Genomic DNA, 3410 nt, shown 5'->3' on the forward strand with positions numbered 1-3410 from the left:
GGGGGGAATTTATAAATACTGGAGCAGATTTGCACGGCAACCAATCAGCTTCTCTCATTTTCAAATCCTAACTGAGCAAACTGAAGAGAGATGCTGATTGGTTGCCGTGGGCAACTGCTCCAGTTTCTGTCTGCTCCAGTTTGAGAAATACCCCCCACTGTATGTTGGAGCCGTAAAACACGACAGCATGAAGACGTAACAGCGCCACAAGCCTCCTCACCGGGATTAATGCTGAACGACATCTGGATGGAGTTTCGCCTCATGCAGGTAGCGGAGCTGGTGGCGGCATGCATGTGGGAGGAGAGCTGCATGGCGCAGAGAGGGAAGCGCGGTGCACTGCCGTTCACGGGTATATTGTGATCCTTGTAACACTACGAGAGAGAGAGAGAGCGCAATTAGAAATTCGCCAGCCAATGCTTCAGGAATGTGTGACGAGCTGAGCTCCATGCCACTACCCAGGGGGGTTCCATGAGGTTCCATCGCAGTGCGCGTACTGTGAGGGTGTAAAGCCCTGGTGATGTACAGTCGAGGTGCCGTCTTACCTGCCCAGGTCACCAACCTCACTTTTTCTCCATCGCGAGTAAGCAGTACAGTTTGGTCACGGACACGCCCCCCTCCATTAAGCTCGTCATGGCAGCTCACCTGTTTTATGACCTCCGTCTCGTTCTCGTTTTCCAGGAGGAAGACGGGAAAGGTGAAATCCTCGTAGGAGAAGCCGCTACCGAGGGGGTTCCATGAGGTTCCGTTGCAGTGCGCGTACTGCGAGCCGCGCTCGCTGGTGTAAAGCCCTGTCAATCAAGAATGGTAGATCGTGACGGTTTCTGCTCACCCACCCTAAGCTATACTCGCCCGTGTACACTCCCTTACCACCTCCCGGCTCTGTTGCTCTAATGGCGTGGGGCTTCCGGTATGGGGGAACGTGGGAACTCTCGTATGTGACAGTGCTCCGGCCTGAGCGGCAAATCTCCGGGCCCAAACACTGTCAAGTGGGGAGCAGTGATGTCATCAATATGGATAAAGTCAAACACGTCAGCTTACCAGCTTGTTATCTCTCGTCTTGACTATTGCAACTGCCTCCTCATTGGCCTTCCACTACACAGGCTCCTCCCCCCTTCAGTCTATCATGAATGCAGCTGCTGGACTCATCCACCTAACCAACCGCTCAGTGTCTGCAACCCACCTCTGCCAATCCCTACACTGGCTTCCATCCCCTGCCCCCCTCTGCCAATCCCTGCACTGGCAATTGGTCAGCGTGGTCAGGTGACCACGCTGATCAGTGAGAAGCGCTATTTAGCACAGTCAAATACGTTTTGATTAGGGATGCGCTGGGGGAATACTCGTACTCACCCAAATGCTCCGATACCTTCCCCAATACTGGAACTTATGGCCAGAGGAAAATTTCCTCTGACCGGCAGTGCCGTAGGAGAACATGGAGCCGGCTTCCCGGGCAATCAGGAATGGCATGTCATTACGCGCTGCCCGGCTTCCTGATTACCCGGGAAGCCTGCTCCATGCCAGAGGAAGCCCCGGTATTGGTATTCAGTATCGGCGAGTAGCGGAAGCAAAATATCCGTACTCGATACCGAAAAAACGGCATTGGTGCATCCCTAGTTTTGATTAAGGTCTCGTTCACACCTAGGCGTATTGCATATGCGCGCCTGTCGCGCGTTTTTTTTTTACCGCGATACGCGGTAAAAAAGTTGCGCGACCGTCGCGCGTTTCCGAAGGCTACTTGGCTGTATCCCAATGGAAACGCGCAACAAAACGGCCCAAAGTAGTACCTGTACCTTTTCAGGCGTGGGCCGTTTTGTAGCGCGTTCGGCCCGGCGGAAATACGCCAAGGTGGGAACGAGACCATTGAATACAATGGGATTTATATTTTTGAGCGTTTTGTAGAGCGTTCGTCAAGCGTAGAGCGTAGAACGCGCTACAAAACGTTCAGGTGTGAACGAGGGCTAATACTATTTTTTTGTATTGGGACAAGTAGATTCGGCCCCCGTTTTAGCCCTTGGACAAGTCGTTTCCACGCCCCTGGGACTACCCTGTGACAGGGATAGCGTAGAACGCGCTACAAAACGTTCAGGTGTGAACGAGGGCTAATACTATTTTTTTGTATTGGGACAAGTAGATTCGGCCCCCGTTTTAGCCCTTGGACAAGTCGTTTCCACGCCCCTGGGACTACCCTGTGACAGTGATAATTGGTCCCGTGCGGTCACATGGAGCGAGTCACGTGTTCCGCAATACCCTCAAGTACTACAAGTCCCATCACTCCTGGTGCTGAACAAAGCTGAGACGGAGAGAAGGAAGGTATATATAGATGCCGTGGGCAACTGCTCCAGTTTCTGTCTGCTCCAGTTTGAGAAATACCCCCCACTGTATGTTGGAGCCGTAAAACACGACAGCATGAAGACGTAACAGCGCCACAAGCCTCCTCACCGGGATTAATGCTGAACGACATCTGGATGGAGTTTCGCCTCATGCAGGTAGCGGAGCTGGTGGCGGCATGCATGTGGGAGGAGAGCTGCATGGCGCAGAGAGGGAAGCGCGGTGCACTGCCGTTAATGCTTCAGGAATGTGTGACGAGCTGAGCTCCATGCCACTACCCAGGGGGGTTCCATCGCAGTGCGCGTATTGCGAGCCGCGCTCACTGGTGTAAAGCCCTGGCGATGTACAGTCGAGGTGCCGTCTTACCTGCCCAGGTCACCGACCTCACTTCTCCACCGCGGGTAAGCAGTACAGTTTTGGTCACGGACACGCCCCCCTCCATGGCAGCTCACCTGTTTTATGACCTCCGTCTCGTTCTCGTTTTCCAGGAGGAAGACGGGAAAGGTGAAATCCTCGTAGGAGAAGCCGCTACCGAGGGGGTTCCATGAGGTTCCGTTGCAGTGCGCGTACTGCGAGCCGCGCTCGCTGGTGTAAAGCCCTGTCAATCAAGAACGGGAGATTGTGACGGTTTCTGCTATACTCGCCCGTGCACACTCCCTGACCACCTCCCGGCTCTGTGGCTCTAATGGCGCGGGGCTTCCGGTATGGGGGGAACTCTCGCATGTGACAGTGCTCCGGCCTGAGCGGCCAATCTCCGGGCACTAAAACCGGCAAGTGGGGAGCAGTGATGTCATCAATATGGATAAAGTCAAACACGTCAGCTTACCCGCTTGTTATCTCTCGTCTTGATTATTGCAACTGCCTCCTCATTTGCCGACCACTACACAGGCTCCTCCCCCTTCAGTCTATCATGAATGCAGCTGCCAGACTCATTCATCTAACCAACAGCTCAATGTCTGCAACCCCCCTCTGCCGATCCCTGCACTGGCTTCCATCCCCCACTCCCCTCTGCCAATCCCTCCACTGGCTTCCATAACCCAACCTCCTCTGCCAATCCCTACACTGGCTTCCATCCCCTGCCCCCC

At 54.3% G+C, this 3410-nt stretch overlaps 1 protein-coding gene across 1 annotated transcript in view; it reads right to left on the bottom strand.

The window, feature by feature from the left end:
• The window catches only part of NCSTN (nicastrin), a 15576-nt gene that overhangs the window by 8299 nt on the left and 3867 nt on the right, over positions 1 to 3410 (bottom strand). The window contains 2 exon segments of the mRNA XM_018572936.1: positions 221 to 371; positions 2778 to 2923. Coding sequence (XP_018428438.1) covers positions 221 to 371; positions 2778 to 2923 — 297 coding nt within the window.

Source organism: Nanorana parkeri, unplaced genomic scaffold (assembly GCF_000935625.1).
Source record: "Nanorana parkeri isolate BGI_ZX_2015 unplaced genomic scaffold, ASM93562v1 scaffold2178, whole genome shotgun sequence".
Lineage (NCBI taxonomy): Eukaryota > Metazoa > Chordata > Amphibia > Anura > Dicroglossidae > Nanorana > Nanorana parkeri.